At 53.9% G+C, this 19,151-nt stretch overlaps 1 protein-coding gene across 11 annotated transcripts in view; it reads left to right on the forward strand.

The window, feature by feature from the left end:
• ARHGEF10L (Rho guanine nucleotide exchange factor 10 like) overlaps nt 1–19,151 on the forward strand; it is a 156,140-nt gene that overhangs the window by 126,811 nt on the left and 10,178 nt on the right. For all 11 annotated transcript variants that reach the window (XM_004741351.3, XM_045063843.1, XM_045063844.1 and 8 more), the window contains one exon: nt 286–434. In XM_004741351.3, the coding sequence (XP_004741408.1) occupies nt 286–434 (149 nt within the window). The remainder of the gene's footprint in view (nt 1–285; nt 435–19,151) is intronic.

Below are 19,151 nucleotides of genomic sequence, written 5' to 3' on the forward strand. Positions count from 1 at the left end.
GAGGGGGAATCCACATGGAAGAGAGGGGCATAGAGGAGGAAGGAGAGTGCATTGGGGGGTGCAGCCCTGGGGGCATGATGGAGGCAGATAGGAACAGCCCCGTCCCTTTGGAGGAGGGAGGGAGGCCGTAGAGAAGGGTGACAGGGTGTTGTGGGGCTGCTGGGCCCCCTGCTGAGGGTTCCTGACAGTTCCCAAGGGTTGAGGAGCCCTGGGCCCCTGTGTGCCATTCCCTCCCCTGCCTGCCCCCCGACCCCCTCCTGACCTGCTGCTTTCCTCTCCCTGCAGGAGGTGTCCCCTGGGACCTGGAGAGCCCTCCTGTGTGCCTGACTGTGGGGACAGGACCCATCCGCACCCTGCTGAGCCTGGAGGACGCTGTGTGGGCCAGCTGTGGGCCTCGGGTCACCGTGGTGGATGCCACTAGCTTGCAGACTCAGGTACTGGCCTCACCTTGTGGCTCAAGGCCGCAGGCCTCCAGGCCACCTGCTGGGCACATCCTCGCGGCTGTCCTCCCTGGCATCTCGTGCCCTCCCTGGCGTCGTGCTCAGGCCCAGCTGCGTCTCAGGGATCTGAGTTTGTTGAGAAGCACAGTGGGTCCCATGTCGCTGCTGGGCCCTGCCATCTGCCCCAGCATGCATCCCTAGGGCTGCCTGGAGGGGAAGAGTCCGACCACTGGGCTGAGCCATGATCCGGCCCCTGGCCTGGGTCTCTTGCTGCCTGTGGGGCAGGGACTGGGAGCCCAGCCTCACACCGTACCCGGGACCCGGCTGTGCCAAGGGGAGGCTGGTGGATGTAGCCATCCTGGAGGCTGGGCTCTTTAATTTCCTTTTCTAGGATTTATTTATTTACTTACTTGAGAGAGAGAGAAAGAGGGAGGGAGAGTGGATGAGAGCAGGCAGAGGGAGAGGGAAATCTTCAAGCAGACTCGCCGCTGAGCACGGAGCCTGACGCGGGGCTCCATCTCACGACCCTGAGATCACGTGATTACAACCCAGGCCAAAATCAGGAGTGGGATGCTTAACCGACTGAGCCAGCCAGGCGCCCTGGGCTCTTTGATCAGTGTGGAGGGGGATGCAGCTGGGTCCTCCTTGCCCTGCTGTGAGCTGAGTGCCACCTGTGCCTTGGCCATCCGGACGGGGCCTGGTCCCACGGCTCCCGCCCCGCTCACCCTGGGCCCGTGCCTGTAACTGACCCACAGCATTGCCTGCCCTGCTTCCCCACACTGCAGGGCCCACCCCCCACATCCCCGCACCCCCGCCGTGGTATTTTGGTGATGTTTGCATTCATTTGATTTGTTTGGATTGTCGGCATGGCGTGGCGCCTTGGTAATTGGGCCCAGAGTAGAGGTCTGGTTATAGGCTCGGGTTTGGAGCAGACAGGCCCCCGGGTGAGCTGCTGTGAGGTCACGATGGCCGTTTGCCCGCCGGCCCGTCTCTGTAGATGGGCTGTGAGCTGGCTACATGACAGCCAGGCGAGAACACCATGGGAATCCTGCCACGGTAGGATCGAAGGTTGAGGGCTGGATCAGGTGGGGACACTGAGGCCTAGGGAGCTGTGGGCGAGCCCTGGGACCCTGTCTTGAGTCTCCAGATCGTGGTGCTCACTTTCCCATGTTTGTTGGAACCCGAGGGGCAGTCCTGGAGCTGTAGGCACCTGGCTCTGAGACCCAGCACGGCCGCTCACCACCTGGTGACTTGTTAGGAAACCATTTGTGAACCCCGGTTTCCTGTTGGTGAAAGGGGGCTCCGTGTCGCTTCCTGGGGGTCCTCTCATGCCCTGAAGTAATGCTTGGGTGCCACTGTCCTGGTCAGGGCTGGCGCTGGGACATATTTGATGAGAGGCCCCTCCCGGTGCAGGGCACAGAGGAGGAGGGATTACCGGCTGGCCCGTGAGCCGGGCAGGCGGGGGGGCGCGGGGGGAGCCAGTGCTCTGGGCAGAACTGGAGGGTTTAGGCTTTGCGCTGTCATCATCCCTTAGGCAGCAGCCTCCCCAAATGCTGTCGAGGACCAGTGACTTCACTGGTGCTGTTGGGCCGGGCTGGTGGGCGGGGGGTTTCTGGGGAGGGCCAGGGAGGCCTTAAGAGGAAGAATGTTGCTGGTCTTCTTTTTCCTGAGGGGAAGCCAGAGTGGGGGGAGGGAGCCCTGAGCAGCTGTAGCCACAGACCCCCTTCCCAGCCCCTGGTTTGCTTTGGGGGGCTTGCCTGCTACCCCTCCCCCCACACCGGCCCCCAAGGGCCTCTCCCCTCGTCCACCTGCTGAGAGGAAGGAGAGCAGGGAGGGTCCCCCAGGGTCTTTGGGGTCGCTGAGGCTCCTGGGTCTCAAGCCACTTGGCAGGAGGGAGGGCGAGGCCCTTCCGATTCCTTGGCCAACCCCCTGCGGCTCCTCCCCCACTGTCCCTGCTTTGTCCTTACATCAGGCCCGGGTGTCTTCCTGGCTTTCTCCTGCTAGTAGTACCCTGTGCGACTTCCAGTTCTTGCGGAGGAGAGCTGCGGTGAGCACCGGGGTCCAGCTGAGGGCAGCTGGGGAAGGGGGAGGGGCCCCAGTCCTGCACATGGCAGCCTCCAGACTGACGGGGGAGACCCAGGCCTGCCCCGGAGGGCCTCCCTTCTGAAGGGGGAGACACGCCTGCCCTTGAGGGCCTCCAGTCTGGTGGAGAGACACAAACTCTATTGTCTGTGGGAAGAGTGAGCCCAGAGACAGGAAGACGTCAAGAGCAGACGGAGGATAAGATGGAAACGGGCCGAGCAGGTCCGAGGCCCTCCGAGGGCCCTGCTGGCCCAAGGACGCTCTCAGCGCTGCCAGCGGGGGCAACGGAGGGAGAGGGAGGAGGCAGCTGGGGACTCTGGGAGGCAGCCGTGAACCACGAGGTCTCTCTAAAGGAGACTTGTGTAAGGAAGGGTCCAGAGGACCCAGGAACCACATGGGAGCCAGCGGCTCATGGTCGCTGGGGAGTTGTGAGCCACAGGACCTAAGCCCTGGTGCGAGCTGGGTCCCCTGTGCTCCCCACCCCAGGGCCCTGCAACTTTCTGGAGGGGTTGGATTGGGAGGCATCCCCCAGGGCCATGGCCCCCATCTCTGTCCTGGCCGTGCCCTTCTTGGGTTCCCTGGACACCCCACTCCCTTGGAGGTGTGGTTGGCTGCTGGCTGCTTCAGATGGCCCTGGCTGTGTCCTGCCAAGCTCTGAACCCTTGGACAAGGCACTGAGCCCTCCTGGGCCTCAGTGGCACCATCTAGAGAATGCGATGCTGGTAGGACCCCGCTGAGGGTTGAATGAGAGCACTTAGGTGCAGAAGGGCTGGTTCCCACAGGACCCGGCACGCGGCAAGTGCTCGGGGATCGTGCTCAGGGATCGCTGGTTGTCACTGTAATTACTTGGCCTTACATCCTTCCTTCTTCCCGTATACAGGGCTTACTTGCAGATTCAAACTCCCTTTGAGTCGGTGTTGCTGGTGGGTGTGGGGCGTGCGTCCGTGTGACGGGTCTACCATCCTGGCTTTGCTGACAGCTGTCCTGGGAGCGTGAAACGGACGGATGAAGGGCAGGACGGGGACGGGGCTGGGGCTTGGCTCTCCCTCCCCTGCTCCTGCCGCTCACCCGCCGCAGTGCAGTCCTGCCCGGCCCCGAAGCTCAGCTCTGGCCCCACCGTCCCTGGGGCTGAGCAGCCACCAGGCTCTAGCTCGAGGCTGCGATGATTTAAGATTAGTTCTGGACCAGCTGCTCTCAAGAAGGGGATCAATATGGCCTTCTACCTGCTTTGCACGCCGCAGAGGACATCGGGAGGGCATTGGGTGCGGGGAGGCAGGACGGAGGAAGGGGTGGCGGGTCGGAGGGAGCACGCGCCCCGTCTGCAGCTGGGGAAATTGAAAAGTTTGTGTGCTGCACGGTGTGGGCAGCTCACCCTCAGTATATACCGCATTCGGCAGGGTAACGAGGTGATTGCCATGCATATTTAATGAGGCTGCACGCCCGCCACTGCTTAGAAGAGAGGAAGCCTGCCCACCTTCGCGCTGGGGTTCTGGAAACAGCCCCGTCTGGCTGCTGCCTAATGATGCCATCCGTGGGGCCTGGCTCGAGGCTGGCCGGCCCTGGAGGAGCAGGCCGGAGAGCCGGCTGCCGTCCTAGGGCTCAGCGCACATCTTTGCAGAAGGTTTTACTTCAGAGGAAGGGCTTTGCTTATCCGCGGTGACGTGGTTCCTTCTCCCCAGGCCAGAGAAAAGCCTCCGTGGGGATTTGACATGCTAAGAGCTAACTGCTCCGTGCTCCGGGCCAAGAGGCCCAGGAGTGTGCCCGTGGCTGAAGGCGGGCCTAGCGGGGCCCTGGCCCAAATGTGGAGACCTAGGGAGTTAATCCAGGGATTGTGTTAACTCCAAGGAGCTTTCCCTGATTTTTATCACTCCCGGGAAAATCATACTAACCAGCATATACGGATCGGGGATGGGTTTTAAGTACTTTACAGGTATTAACTTGTTTCATCTTCAAATCACCCTATGAGACGAGCATTATTATTATTCCCACACTATGGATGAGGAAACAGAGGTACAGAGAGGTTAAGTGGCTTGCCCCAGGTCACACAGCTAGAAGGAGGCAGAACTGGGAGCTGAACATGGCCGTCTGACTCCTGAGTCTGCTCTCGATCTCAGTTGGCTGCCTGGGCAGGCAGAAGGCTGCGTCCTTCAGGCCGCATTTGTCCCCTGCAGTTTCTTTCCTACCACATGTAACTCCTCAGAACTCTGATTTGCTGACGCACGTGCCTTTCCCACCAATGCGGCTCCGGGCCAAGAGTTTCGGCCTGTTCATTTTCTTTTCCCCCGCGTCTGGTTTAACATCGTGGTGCTCAAAGTCAGTAGTCACGGTGGATGGACAGATGGGTGTCCTGATCCCCAGGCCCTCTGTGTGGGGGTGCTGGAGGGATGGACACGAGTATGACCTGGTCTCAGCTCCTTGGGAGCTCAGAGTCCAGTGTGGGGAGCAGACCCGGGAGGCTCAGGGTCAGCCCAGGGTGAGGAGACTGCCGGGGGGCAAGCCCACGCCCAGTGGGAACCCAGGGGAGGCACGAGGGCTGTCAGATCCAGCCAGAGGAGGGACAGGAGCAGGAGAGGTTCCTGGGGGTCAGGAGCCCTGAGCGGGACTGGCCAGGTGTGTGGCTGTGGGGAGCACAGGAGGACAGGAGGCAGGAGGATGCTCAGAGCAGAGAAGGCCCCAGGAGCTGGGTCAGGGTCAGCCCCACAGAGCACAGACGATGTTTGGAGGGTTCCCTGGGGACAGGCCTCTGCCTGCACCGCTGCCCCCACCAGCTGTCTCTATTTAGGTCCACTTGGACCCCTGCAGCCACCCCTGACCTTGCCGAACCTGCCCCCTGCGGAGCCAGCGCCCACAGTGTGTCTCCGGGTTTGACGCTTGCCCACCAACGGCTTGTTCGGCTCCTGGGTCCCAGTGGAGCAGCCGCGAGACCTGTTAAATAATAATGTAGCTCGCCAGGGCCTGTGTCAACACCGCATCCTTGTGTTCATTATCTAGTTCGGCACCTTCAAAGTCTAATCCAGTCCTACGGAGTTCATTTGAACCGATTGCTGGAGGGGAAGCCAGCTGTGGGATGATTGTCGCATCTTAATTAAAGAATAAGCTTATTGGGGACAGGTCGCCTGAAAAGCGCCAGAACACAGGGCAGGTCGTGTCAGTATCTGTGCACGGGGTGGCCCCCGTCCCGCAGGACTGTGGCGAGGGTTTATCGGGGCAACCTCTGTCTCATGAGACCCCAGCTCCCCCTGGCTGGCGGACAGGTCTGTGTGGACCACCTCCCCTCCTCCACACGTGCTGGGTCACACCGCCCCCACCCACCCCCACCCCATGACCCGCCACTGCAGCGCTGAGCTCCTTCACAGCCCTGGCCACAGCGGCACGTTGACATTTTGGGGACAGTTACCGGATTAACTACACCGAGGCTGTGTCGGGCAGGACCACGCCTGGTGGGCTCCCAGCGCACACCAGGTGCTGAGACCATCGGGGGCTGCTCAGCGCAGGGCTGTGATGGGCAGTTTCCCTCGGGGGAGTGGGCTCTGGCAGAGGTGGGCGGGAGGGGAGATCTGGGCAGGGCATGTGCTGTTAATCTGCTTCAGAGCTCAGAGCAGAGCCCAGGAAGCACGCTTCCTGCTTCCCGGAGTGCTGCTGTCACTAATCCCACCTTGCTCTGCTCCCGCCACACCCTCTGCACCCCGCCGCTGGCCTCCGATACCGGCACTGATGCGGACTGTCATCAGGCATGCCCGAAAAGAAACTTCCCTGGATTCCTGAACACCAGCAGCCCCCAGAAGTCCCCCTGCCGGCCCCCAGATAGAGCCGCCTTCCCCACCCTTAATTTTCACGTTTAGTGCCCAAACTTAGTTTGCATGTATTAGCTGTTGTAAATCTATCATAACAGTGTGACGTGGCATGAATAATGCATCGCTGGGCTGTATTAGTTTTCTGTCTTCTATCTTATTTATGACACGAAACTGGTGGGAATTTGCAAAAGCGAAATCTAGGCGCAAGGCTTCTTGGGTAATGGTATGCAAATTGGCGTGAGGGCGGAAAGATTCACCCAGTCCTCGGGATGCCCGAGCCCCAGCATGTGGGCCACCTGGGCGAGCGGGGCAGGGCTCCTGTCACTGCGGGGAGTCATTCCTGTCCCACAGTTTTGTCTTAATTTTTTGTAAGTGTGTGTGTCACTGCTGCTGTCATCCTATTATGTCTTAAAAATGAAAAGTTGGCAGGTGAAACTTGAGACATTGATTGTCTAAAGGTTGCAGAGACTTTCCAGGAGGTTCAGACAAGGAGTGTTTTCCAGCAGCAGGAAGAGTTGAGGTTAGACTTGCAGAAGACCTTTCTTTCAGGAAGCTTGTGAAGGATGGGGGGGGGTTGGGGGATCCATGGGGTCCCCTCCTGGGGGGTGTCGAGGAGCCAGGCATGGCTCAGGGCCTGCTCTGCTCCAGGGGTCTAGGGGAGGAGGTATGTCGATGGAGGCCCTGGGGGGGCTGGAGCTGCCTAAGGGGCAGGGCTCCAGGCCCCCTGTCTCTGCACCTGGATGAGCTCAGAGCTTTCCTGTATCCCATATTTGGTCTCCCCCTGTCCTGGAAGACTTAGGTTGGTAAAGGATTTTGTGGTGTAAAAAACAAGTGGTTTGAAGCTGTCGGCTCAGGGAGCAGGTTCTGTGAAGCCGCGGAGAAGCCTAGGGAAGTGGTGGGGAGAAGCCAGATGGAGGAGGATGTTGTGGAGGGACCAGATGGGGGACAGGAGGTGAGGGAGGGGCAGGCGACAGCGACAGGTGGCAGTCCTCGGCCTCGGAGCCCCTGCCCCCCTCCCCCCACGAGCATCTCTGGCTGTCAGTCTGTCCTTCCATCCACGTAGCTCTCCTATGTCCCCCCCCCCCCACTCCTCTGTGGCCACTCTCCCTTCTGAACCCTGCTACAGCGGGAGGGGGGGATGGACACCTTCGGAGCAGCTGCCCAGCCCCCTAGAAGCTGGCAAAGATACACAAGGTCATGGATGGACCCCTGAACGCCAGGCCCTGGGCTGAGCCTTCCTACAGGGGAGGCTGGGAGCCTGAGCCCAGGACAGATTGAGTGAGATCACACAGGGAGGGGCTTAGACCAGCGTCTGCCGCACTCAGACCATTACATGACAGTCCTCTCACGCCAGGCAGCCGGGCATGGGGAGGGTCTGCCCGGCTGGAAGCTGTAAGGGGGCAGTCCTGCTGCCGTGTCTGAGTGGGCTTGCATGGTGGTCAGTATGGGCTTGGGAGCTGGGCTGGCTGGCTTCGGCCCCCGACTCCACCACCGTGTGCCTCCATTTCCCCACCTGTAAAATGGGGATAATTATAGAACTGGCCTCCCCTCCCCCCGGCTAAGCAGCTGGGTGCATGTGAAGCACAACGTGTCACAGCTGTTTTACAGGGAAAGACTTGGTCAGAATCACGTGGGGCACCCGGTGGTGGGACCGGGATCTCCAGCTCCTCACTCCAGTGCTCGATCCCAAAGCCCGGGGTCCGCCGTGTCAGGCTCGGATGGCCAGAGGTAAAGGGCCAGCTGTCGGCTCCCCTGGATACCTGGGGAGAGAGGGCAGTGGGGTGAGACAGTGGCCAGCCCAAGTCCTGACCCAGAGTGGATGTCCCCTGCGCTGGTGCTCTGCTGTGGGGGCAGACATGCCTTCCACTGAGCCCAGAAGCCCTGGAGAGGAGTGACAGTGTGGCCGGGTGGGAACCAGGCTTCCTGGAGCAGGTTCAGTGAGAACGGGTATGAGCAGAGGCTGGGGGAGAGGACAGCTTGTGTGTGTGAACGTGTGTGTGCACCTGCACGTGTGTGCAAGTGAGAGGGGAAATGGGTCGATTATATTCACCCCATTTAGTCCTTGGCTGTAGCTAGAATCCTGCTGACAGCATCCCGTTGGGCTCTGGAGTCCTGGGTCAAGCCTGGAATCATTCCCTGATCCCCGTGCTTCCCCTTCCCCTACCCAGCAGTCTTGGGTGCAGATCTGCGCCTGGAGCTGAGACGTGAGCCTTCCTGGAGCCCCTTACACCCTCAGCAGGAGGGCAGCACAGTGACCTTGGCCGAGCCTGCTCACTTCTGCTGCTGTGGCCAAGGGGAGTCCAGAATAGTGGGAAGAGGTCATATGTGCTCAGTGACAAGCAGGTGTCATGTGGGGATTTTTAACTTTTGGGGGGGTAAGGTGGTTTTCAGGCTCTTTGGAGATGTTGGCAAAAGCTGTAGACCCTCTTTCCAGAAGAATGTACCAAAGGTGCCAAATATTTCACACTTAGTTCCAAAATGGGTTGTTAAAAGTTTGGAACAGGTTGTCCTTCTTGGAGCAGGCAGGGCCGTCCATCTGTCTGTCCCTTTTCAGTACCCATGTGGCCCTGAGCTGGAAGAGGCCGGCACCAGGTCAGGTCTCTTGTAACCTTCCCCCCTCCACTTTAGAGCTGAGTCAGCTGAGCCCCAGGGACCCTGAATGAAGTGCTGGTGAGAGGTGGATGTGGATGTCACATCTGAAGCCCCCCCCCCCCCCCGAAGTGCCCCGGAAGGACCCCACTGCTTCTGGCACATGATCCCTTGGTCGTGACCAGGTTGGACTTCAAAGGCAGGGTGCAGAAGGCCTGGGACGGAGCCCACATAAAGGTGTCTCTGTGTGTGACTCGAAGACTGGGTGTGGGCTGTGGCGTCCCACCAGGGTGACCATCCGTCCCGGCTTGCTCAGGATGGGGTGTCCGGCTCCTGGTGCTACCACCGTCCTCCCCCCGCAAACTGGCTGGTCACCAGCTGGAATCCTGGCGCTCCCCGTTCCCCCCCCATTTCCTGCACAGTGACTTTGTGAGTGTCATTCAGCCTCTGTTTGTTTCCTCAGCTGCGAAATGTTGATAAGAGTAAGATAGATAAAGAAGGGAAGGGAGTTGTGCCGATTGCCTTAAACCACAGACTGCGCCTGCCCACCTGCCCAGAGCAGCCGCTTGGAGGGGCATCCCTGTGTCTCCACCCCCGCCTGTCCCCTGGCTGGCGGAGTGAGCCCGCACCGCGGATCTCTCTCGTTTTTTTTTTTTTTTTTTTTTTAAAGATTTTATTTATTTATTTGACAGACAGATAATCACAAGTAGGCAGAGAGGCAGGCAGAGACAGGAAGGGAAGCAGGCTCCCTGCAGAGCAGAGAGCCAGATGTGGGGCTCAATCCCAGGACCCTGGGATCATGACCTGAGCTGAAGGCAGAGGCTTAACCCACTGAGCCACACAGGTACCCCCTCGAATCTCTCTTGAAGCCTGCCAGTTCGATGAGGAAGGCAGGTCCCAGGCGTCTGGGGCATGGCCCGGAGGTGGGGCTGGCCAAGGGGCAGGCAGGGGCTCTGTGGGCGATCTCTAGGCCAGGCAGCCCACACGGGTAACCGAGCAGGGAGCTGCACGGAGAGCCCCTGCATGCCCACCCCGCTCTGTTGCGGCACCAGAGATGCCTGGGGGGGGAGTGTCCCAAGCTTGGAGTCTGGGAGTCAGGCCCACGCCCAGCTCTGCCCCTGCCCTGCGGTGCCACCTGGGCTCAGGGTTTGGCCCCTTTTCTCTCGTAAAGGTCTCAGGCAGGAGGAAATGCTGTGGCGTGGGGAGGGCCAGGCACCCAGTAGGTACCCAGCAGGCCGGAGCCGTGCCAGCCTTCTGCTATTTCTCCATCAGCCCCCAGCTGGCCCTGAGCGCCCCCGCACTGCTTCCCGGCTCCTTGGCTCCTCTTAGCTCTAATGACTTTGAGTGCTGAGCGGCTCACCCTGGGAATTGACAGAAACCGAGCACCGAAGCGTCACTTGGAGGCACATAAATACTGTACGATGGAGGCTGGGCTGTGTCAGCACGATTAGGAGCAGCGTCACTCACCTGAAAGCCTCGGTGCACGTGCCTGCAGCTGGGCGAGGGGGACAGGTGGGCTGGCGCTGGATCCCCGGTCTCTTCCCAGCTCCCTGACCAGCTCCTCACCGCAGATGGCGTGCACAGAGCCCTGGTGGTGGCCAGCCCTGCCCACGGAGCCTCCCGGGACCCCAGAGGGCAGGTTCTCCTCCTGGCCCCATTGACAGGTGAGCGAGGAGAGCCAGTTACGGGGCCAGAGTGAGCCAGGAGCTGGGCGTCAGACCCAGGCCCTTCCCTCTGGCTGCCAGCTTTTAAAAAAAATTTTAATTTTTAAATTAAAAAAAAAATTTTTGTCTCTCCCCCCAACTTTTTATTTAAAGAAATTTCAAGTCACAGTAAAGTTGAAAGAGTAGTACAATAAACACACCAAGATCCTCTACCTAATTAACCGACTGTTAGCATTCTGCTGTAATCCCCCATATGATACGCATTCTCCCTTTGCTGGCTACACCATTTAGAAGTTGGTGGCAGATGTTATTACTCTTCACTCCTAAGTCGGGAAGGGTAGCAGGGCTGTCCTGCATAACTTCTGTACATTGTGGAATTGTGTCCATAGGGTCCAGTGGAGAGGAATGGGAAACCAGCCCTGAGTCCTGTGGGCAGCAAGGTCTGGGCATTCCTGCTGCCTGCCTCCCTCCCCCGTAGCGGGATCCATGCTGCCCGCAGGCTGCCTACTCTGCCCTGTGTCCCCCAGGAGGCCCCAACCAGGACTCCCAGGACCTGGCACCAAGAATGAGCTCCTGGCGAGGGGAGGGGTCCTGGGGAGCTGGGAGATCATGGAGGAGGGAGGGGCTGGAGCGGCCGTGCTGTTGCACACGCATCGTGCCCTTTCCCCCACCCGTGGACCACTTGGCAGGTTTGCACAGGCCTTGTGTAAAGCCCTCCGGACCTGGGGGAAGACTTGTTACACCCCTGGAGAAATGAGGCTGGGTTTCCACTGCTGACTTTGCTTTTAACTGGATTCTGACAGCAGCACGCAGGCCCGAGCGGCGGCAGACTCTGGTTTTGCTTTCCGTGGCTCGAGGCCTCTGGGTTCCAGTGTGGTCTGGCCTTGTCGGAGGCCAGAGGTGCTTCTGAGCCTCCCCTTGGAGGGGGGGCGGGCATCGTGCCGCACGGGGCGAGCTCGGACACGCCTTCCTGTTGGTGTGCATGTGTGCAAGTGTGTGCATGTGTGTGTATGCCGTGTTGGAGGAAAGTCTGCAGACAAATGTCGTGCAGACACAAAAGTCTGTTGTGACAAATCCCCCTTCCACCTGCTGTCCCCCCGTTTGTCCATCTGCTCATTGATGGTGGGCCCTGTGGGAAGTCAGGTCCAGCCTCAGTGGCTCACCTGTGACGGGGCTTGGTGGCTCCCCTGCTGGCCTTTCCTGGCGAGGCTGGGAGGCATCCTGTTGGGACCTGGGGCTCTGCCTGGGTCTGGGCCTGCGGGAATGTGGTCTTGAGTGCCGGCTGGTTTGGGGAGATAATCTGCACCCCACCCTGCTCCCCACTCCCCGCAGGGTTTCCTGGAAGGACTAAGGAGAACAAAGCCAGCAGGACCCGGGCTGCGGTCAGCAGGCTTGGGGGCGAAGGCCCAGCAGATGGAGGTTGCTCGTCTCCTCTTGCACCGGGTGGACTGGGCCCAGCTTGTGGAGGCTGGGAGGGGCCTGGCCTCCCTCTAAATCCCAGAGACTCACAGGCGGAGCCTCCAGGGCTGGGACTTCCCTGGGGTGGGGGTGGGGTGCTGAGGAAAGGGGAGCCGCCCCCGCCCGCGCCATGTGTGAGTCCCCAGTCTGAGGGAGCGAGTAGCTCCTCGTCCTCGGAATGTGCCATACCTCATACGAGACCCCCCTCCTCGCCCCTGCGGAGCCCCCACTTTGATGGAGACAACATACCCCTGCCCTTGGTGAACTTCCGGGCGAGAGGGAGCTGCAACTCCTGCCTCAGGGTCCCTCCCGGTGGGGGGTGAGCTGTGCCACAGAACCCTGCCTCCCAGGAGCAGCCTGGCACGCGGGGAGGAGAGGGTGTTGCTGGGCCCCTGAGGTTCCTGTCTCTATCAGCCTGTACCCCCTCGCCCCCTGCCGGGCCACATGCAGAGCTCAGTCACCAGGGACCGGCTGGGAAAAGCCATTGTGTTGGCTGCGTCACAGTCAGTGACCACGGGCCTGGTTCCCCATGGAGACCCCCACCCCCACCAGCCAGCTTCCTTCCCTCTGGGAAACTTCTTGGTGATCTGAGCCAAGGGGAGTCAGGGCCAGCCTCACTCCCTAAGCCGGCACAATGCCCACACCTCCAGGCCCTGCCACACCACAGTCAGAGGGACTGTCCTTCAGAGGTAAACCGGCCCATGTCACTTACAAGCCTAGCCCCTGACGCACTTAAGTGCTGGTCAGCTCTCACCATGGACAGCAGCGGCCTGGGGTGCTCCGGCCCTGCCCACCTCTCCTCCTAAGTCTGTCCCCGGGCCCCACCCTGACACCTTTCTGTTTCTCGCACCCACTGTGCCCGTTCCTGCAGGGTCTTCCCACTCCCCCACCCCAGCCCTGCTCCCTGGGACAGAACACACCTGCTCTGTTCCTGACTCCAATCTGCTCTGCTCGCTCTTTCTCCTTTTGGTTTTTTTAAAAAAGTCAAGCCCAGAGTCCAAGTGAGAGGCCCTCCACCTGACCAGTGCCTGACATCCCATAATTATTTTAATTCTGTAACTTTGCGGTGCAATTTGACATCTGCGCCACCAAGCCTGGTTATCATCCGGCAGCATCCAGCTGAGCTCTGACCCTTTCTGCTCGCACCCTCAAACTCCTTCCCCTCTGGTAGGTGCTTGTCTGTTCTCTGCATCTGTGAGTTTGTTTCTGTTTTATTTTGTTCATTTGCTTGTTTCGGTTTTTTAGATTCCACATAGGAGTGAACTACTGCGATATTTGTCTTTCTCTGACTTAGTTCGCTTAGTGTATTTCCTTATAGGTCCATCGGTGTTGCAGAGTGCTTATGCCATTGTTCTTATGACTGAGTAGTCTTCCGTGGTCTCAATACACCATGTCTTCTTATCCGTCCAGCAACCGATGGACACGTAGGTTGTATTGTATCACGGCTATCGTAAACAATATTTCAGTGAGCATAGGGGTGTGCGTATCTGAATTAGCTGTTACATTCTTTGAATAAACACCCACAAGTGGAATGGCTGGGTCATAGTGTAGTTCTGTTCTTAGTTTTTTGAGGAACCTCCATGCTGGTTTCCACAGCGGCCATACCCGTGTGCATTCCCAACAATGGTGCACGAGAGTCCCCTTGTCTCCACATCCTTGCCAACACTGCTTATTTCTTGTGTTTTTGATGATAGCCGTTCTAATAGGTGTGAGATGAAAGCTCACTGTGGTTTTGATTTATATTTCCCAGACTAACTGGTGATGTTGAATGTCTACTCAGGTGTCTGTTGGCCATCTGGAGGTCTTCTCTGGAAATATGTCTATTAAGATCCTCTGCCCATTTTAAAAATTGGGTTGTTGGGATTTTTGTTGTTGTTGTTCTTGTTGAGTTGTATGTGTTCTTTATATATTTTGAATACTAACCCCTCTCCTGTTCAGCAGGTTGCCTTTTTGTTTTGATGATGGGTTCCCTTGCTGCGCAGAAACTTGTTAGCCCCCTTGTTTATTTTTACTTTTGTTTCCCTTTCCTTTGGAGTGAGATCCACAGAGATGCCACTAAGACCCATGCTAGGGAGTCTACCTGTTTTCTTCTGGGAATTTTACAGTTTCAGGTCTTACATTCAAGTCTTTCAAACATTTTGAGTTCATTTTTGTGTCTGATACAAAGTATGGGTCCCGTTTCTTTCTTTTGCATGTGGTTGTCTAGTTTTCCCAGAACCCCATTTATTGAAGAGACAGTCCTTTCTCCTTTGTGTGTCCTCAGCTCTGTTGGCATAGATACATTGTCCGTATGGGTGTAGGTTTCTTTCTGGGCTCTCAGTTCTGTTCTGTTGACCTGCGTAGTTTCCTTTTGTACCAACACTGTACGGTCTTGATTATAGCTTTGTAGTGTAGGTTGAAATCGGGGAGCATGAGACCTCCAGCATTGTTTTACTCTTTCAAGATTGTTTTGACTATTTTGGGATCTTTTGTGGTTCTGTACAAATTTTAGAATTATTTGTTGTAGTCCTGCAAAGTGCATTTGCACTTTGATAGGGATTGCATTAAATTTGTAGATTGCTTTGGGTAGAAGGGACTTTTAAAAAAATATTAATATTTTTATTTATTTGTGTATTTTGAGAGAGAGAGACAGAGATAGCAAGACAGCGAGTGAGAGCATGAGTAGGGAGGAGAGGAAGGAGGCTCCACGCTGAGGAGGGAGCCCAACACAGGGCTCGATCCCAGGACTCTGGGATCTTGACTTGAGCCGAAGGCAGATGCTTAACCAACTGTGCCACCCAGGTGCTCCAGATGGACATTTTTATATAATATTCTTCCAATGCATGAGCATAGAATATCTTTCCATCTATTGATGCCTTCTTTAATTTCTTTAATTAATGCCTCATAGTTTTCAGTGTACAAGTCTTTCACTTTCTTGGCTAAATTTATTCCTAGGTGTTTTATTCTTTTTGATACAATTGTCAATGGGATCGTTTTCGTATTTTCTCTCTCTGATGAATCGTTATTAGTGCACAGAAATGCCGTGAATGTTCTGTATATTGATTTTGTATCTTGCAACTTTACTGAATTCATTTATTAGGTGTAGTGGTTTTCTGGTGTATTCTTTAAGGTTTTCTATTTAGAGTATCATATTCTCTGCAAATAGTGGCAGTTTTACTTCTTCCTTTCTGATTTGGATGTCTTTTATTTCTTTTGTTGCCTAATTGTTGTGACTAGGGCTTCTAGTACTGTGTTGAATAAAAGTGGTGAGAGTGGGCATCCCTGTCTTGTTTCTTTTATTACAGGAAAAGTTATTAGCTTCTCACGTTTGAGGGTGGTGTTCACTGCAGGATTGTCATACATCCTTTATTATGTTGAGGTACGTTTCTTCTATATCCACTTTGTTTTGAGAGGTTTTCAACATCACAAACGTATATTGAATTTTGTCAAATGCTTTTTCTGCATCTATTGAGATGATCGTATGATTTTTGTCTTTCATTTTGTTAATGTGCTTTATCCCATTAATTGATTGGCAGATGTCGAACATCCAAGTATCCCTGGAGTAAATCCCCCTTGGTCATGGCATATGACCCTTTTAATATATTGTTGTGTTCAGTTTGCTGACATTTGATTGAGGATTTTTACATCTGTGTTCCTGGCCAGTAATTGGTATCAGGGCTGGTTTGGGCATAGGGGGTGATACAGGCTTTATAAAATATGTTGGAAAACTTCCCCTCCCTTCAATTTTTGGGAGGAGTTTGAGAAAGGCAGGTATTAAAATCTTCCCTGAATGTTGGTAGAGTTCACCAGCAAGGCTACCTTGTTCTGGCCTTTTGTTTGCTGGGAGGCTTCTGATTGCTGTTAAAATCTCCTTGCTCCAGTAATCATTCTGTTCAGATTTTCTATTTCTTTAGGATCCAATCTTGGAAGTTTATATGTTTCTAGGAATTTATCCATTTTTTTTCTTTTCTAGGCTAGGAAACCCATTTTCTCCAGGTTGTTCAGGGTGTCAGCACATCATTAAGTCCCTGACGATCCCTTGTGTTTCTGTGGTTTGAGCCCCACATCACCCCTCTCATTTCTGATTTTAGTTATAGGAGTCCTCTCTCTTTTTTCCTTGATTAGTCTGGCTAAGGTTTGTCAGTTTGGTTTATTTTTTCCAAAGAACCAGCTCCTGGCCTCATTAATCTTACATACTGTCTTTTTAGTCCCCATTTCACTTTTTTCTGTTCTAGTTGAATATTTTCTTTCTACTAATTTTGAGGTCTGTTTCTCCCCCCTCCCCCCGGTTCCTTTAGGAGTAAAGTCATATTGTTTATTTGAGATTTTTTCCTGTTTCTTGAGGTCGGCCTGCAATGCCACAGACTTCTGTCTTAGAACCGCCTCTACGCTCCCCTCTCCCTCCGATTTTGATGTGCTGTATTTTTGTTTTCATTTGTCTCTAGGTATTTGTATTTTTTCTTTGGTTCCTTTTTCAACCCATTGGTTTTCTGGTAGCATGTTTTTTAATCTTCCTATTTTTGCGGTTTTTCTCATTTTCTTCTTGTGATTAATTTGTGGTTTTATACCATTGTGGTTGGAAAAGGTGCTTGATAACATGTTGGTTTTCTTGAATTTGTGGAGACTTCTTTTGTGCCCCACCTGTGATCTATCCTGGAGAATGTTCCATGTGCCCTTGAGAAGAATGTGTTTGCTGCTGCTTTTGGGTGGAATGTTCTGTAAATATCCATTGAGTCCATCTGGTCTAATGTGTCATTTAAGGCCGATGTTTCCTTATTCTGTGTTGTCTGGATGATCTATCCATTGATGAAAGTGGGGTATTAAAGTCTTCTACTAGTATTGCATTGCTGTCAATTTCTCCCTCTAGGTGTGTTAAAATTTGTTTTACATATTTTGGTACTCCCTGTTGGATGCATATGTATTAGGAAAAGTTACATTTTCTGGATTGACCTCTTCATCATTGTGTTGTTCTCCTGTTTGCCTTCCATTACAGTCTTTGTCCGCAGGTCTATCTTGTGTAAATATCGCTACCCCAGCTCTTTTTATTTCCATTTACATGGAATATCCTTTTCTATCCCTTTGCTTTCAGCCTGTGGGTGTCCTTACTTCGACATCAGGTTTTCGTAGGCAGTGTATAGATGGGTCTTGGTGTTTATCCATTCAGCCAGCCACTGTATGGCTTTTGACTAAAGCCCTTAGTCCATTTACATTTAAAGTAATTATCGATGAGTGTATACTTCTTGCCATTTTGTTAATTGCATTCTGGCTTTTTTTGCAGTTGCTCTCTGTTCTTTTCTTCTCTTGCTCTCTTCCCTTGTGGTTTGATGGCTTTCTCCTATTAGGTTTAGATTCCTTTCTCATTTTCTTTTGTGTATTTGCTATAAGTTTTCCCTATGTGAACCTTGAGGTTCACATAAAATCTCCTATGACAATAGCAGTCTTTAAACTTTAAACACATTTTAAAGCTTTAACTTTTATTTCTCACCCCTGATGTTTTATATTTTTGATGACACATTTTACATTTTTTGATTCTGTGCTTCCCTGAACTAATTATTGTGATTTTAGTAATTTTACCAGTCATGTCTTTTCATCTTTACAGTTGCTTTGTAAGTGATTGATTCACTATCTTTGCCATATATTTACCTTTTCCAGTGAGATTTTTACTTTTGTATGTTTTGTACTTGTAATTAGTGCCATTTCTTTTAAGCTAAAAGGAGCGTCCCTTTAACATTTCTGGCAGGACTGGTTTAGTGGTGATGAACTCCTTTAACTTTTGCTTATCTGAAAAGCTCTTAATCTCTCCTTCAGGTCTAAGTGATAATCTTGGTTGGAAGATTTTCCTTTCAGCACTTTAAATGAGTCATGCCTCTTCTTTTGGGCCTGGAAAGTTTCTGCTGAGAAATCTGCTAATAGCCTTGTGGGGTTTCCCTTGTACATAACAGGTTTTTCTCTTGTTCCTTTTTGGAGTCTCTCTTTATCCTTAACTTTTACCATCTTAATTACAACATGTCTTGGTGTGGATCCTTTTCAGTTAATCTTGCTTAGAACTCTGGGTTTTTCGGACCAAGATGTCTGATTCCTTCCCCAGATTAGGCATGTTTTCAGTCATTATTCCTTCTTTTCTGGACCTTTCTCTCTCTCTTCTCCTTCAGGGGTTCCTGTAACATGAATGTCACTTCACTTGATGTTTTTCCAAAGGTCCCTTCAGATATCTTTACTTTTCTTAATTCTTTTTTCATTTTGCTGCTCTGTTTGGGTGTTTTTTCATTGCTCTGTTTTCCAGCTCACTGATTTGTTCTGTTTCATCCAGTCTGCCACTGGACTCCACTAGTTTATTTTTCAGTTCAGTTATAACTTCCATTTGGTATTTTCCTGTATTCTCTGTCTCTTTGTTGATGTTCGTACTGTGTTCACCCATTCTTCTCCCGAATTTAGGGAGCATCTTTATGACCATCGCTTTGAACTCTTTATCAGGTGGATTGCTTATCTCTGTTTCATTTAATTCTTTCTTTAAGGTTTTGTCTTGTTTTTAAATTTGTAACATATTCCTCTGTTTCTTCGTTTTGCCTTGCTCTGTGTTTATTTCTGTGTATTAGGTGAGTCACCAACCTCTCCCAGCCTATATATAGGGGTTGACGTATGGGGCCCAGAAGTGCAATCTCCTTGGTCACCAGAGCCAGGTGCTTAAGGGGTGTCCCCCTTGTGGGCTGTGTGTGCCCTCCTGTTGTGGGGGGCTGTGGCTGTGGCTCATTGATGAGTGGGGCTGGCTCCTGGCCTGGTTAGGGGTGTGCCTGTGGCTGCTGGAGTACATTGGTGGAGAGGACTCTCAGTGGAGTGCACTCACTGGCACTCACAGGTTATAGGGAGAATCCAAAATGGTGCCTGCCCGTACCCGTGTTAGTAAGGTGGACTGAGATGCTCCTACCAATGGCTCCAACCTCAGCCCACTGAGACAGCCCCCGATGTTTTCTGCCACTCTAGCAGACCCTTTAAGGTTGTGAGTAAATGGATCTTCTTCATCCGAGGTGTATGCTTTTTTCAAATTGGTGTTTTTGACTCGCTTCCAGCTTGAGTGAGTCTGTGCAATCCCTGTAAGAGTGAGTTTTCTGTTCCCTTCAGTTTTCTAGCATTCCTGGATGTAATCC

This window comes from Mustela putorius, unplaced genomic scaffold (genome assembly GCF_011764305.1).
Source record: "Mustela putorius furo isolate JIRA1106 unplaced genomic scaffold, ASM1176430v1.1 tig00003853_pilon_pilon_pilon, whole genome shotgun sequence".
In the NCBI taxonomy this organism is placed as follows: Eukaryota; Metazoa; Chordata; class Mammalia; order Carnivora; family Mustelidae; genus Mustela; species Mustela putorius.